Source organism: Cyprinodon variegatus, unplaced genomic scaffold (assembly GCF_000732505.1).
Source record: "Cyprinodon variegatus isolate N-32 unplaced genomic scaffold, C_variegatus-1.0 Scaffold28, whole genome shotgun sequence".
Classification (NCBI taxonomy): domain Eukaryota; kingdom Metazoa; phylum Chordata; class Actinopteri; order Cyprinodontiformes; family Cyprinodontidae; genus Cyprinodon; species Cyprinodon variegatus.
In genome coordinates this window covers 348,450-349,336 of record NW_015150481.1, presented here as the reverse complement: position 1 = coordinate 349,336, position 887 = coordinate 348,450, and the positions used below count along the sequence as shown (strand labels likewise).

The window sequence follows — 887 nt, the reverse complement described above, 5'->3', positions numbered from 1 at the left end:
GACTAGGTTCTCGCGATGTTTTGCTGCTGACGGAATACAGCGAAGATGTTTGGAGTTTTTTAATATAAAATTATTTATTTAAATAAAAATGGCCGCCGTGGAGCGCGGAGCGGACAAACTGTAAGTGTTTTTAATCCTTCATCCTCCTTTTTCACGGCTTCGTGCTGAGATTCAGCGCCATCGTTTCCTCCGCAGAGCTTTATGACACAAAGTGCGCAGATTTTCACCCCGGGCCGTCTCTGCGGAGCGGGGTTAGCGGGAATAACGTCACATATTCAGCCCGGACCGAAGCTCATCGGAGCCCCGCTGCTGGAGCTCCGGAGGGCCGCTCAGGGCTCCGCGCTGCCCGGGGAGGAGCTGCGCAGGCTGGGCAGAGGGGCGGGGAGTGCCGGGAAGACCGGGGAGGCTGCGGGGCTGCAGCTCCGTCACAGCTAGCTAGCTAGCTACTGATGTTATGCGCACATGCACGCGCTCCATAATAACCCGGCTCCCCCCCACCGGAAGCTCAGCGTAAACTGTTAAAGAGCTGCTGCCGGAGTGCCGCTGAGCAAGAGTATGCGCGTACGCGAAGGCGCGTGCCCGCTGCGGTTTCAGCAAGTCAGCAGCTTACTTCCTGTTCTGGTAGAAACAGTTTTAACCTGGAAAGAGTTTTCTAAGAACAGAAATAGAAAATTAAAGAATGTGAAACGGGTTCTACCAAGATGCTCAGTGAGGGGGGGATTTAGCATTAGACAATACTAGGTAGTTGCCATAGCAACACTATGTTTACATGTATGGTTAATACAACTATTACTCATTTGTGCACATTTATTATTATTATTTTTTTAAATGCCATCAGAACGCTGATAATATTCAGTGTGTCTCAGCCCCCCCCTTCAGTGTCCACC

At 51.1% G+C, this 887-nt stretch overlaps 1 protein-coding gene across 1 annotated transcript in view; it reads left to right on the top strand.

Annotated features, from left to right (window-relative positions):
* Positions 1-887, top strand: part of LOC107099240 (bromodomain-containing protein 4-like) — a 12,566-nt gene continuing 11,679 nt past the window's right edge. Inside the window, exon 1 of the mRNA XM_015397298.1 lies at positions 1-120. Coding sequence (XP_015252784.1) covers positions 89-120 — 32 coding nt within the window. The 5' untranslated portion in view covers positions 1-88. The remainder of the gene's footprint in view (positions 121-887) is intronic.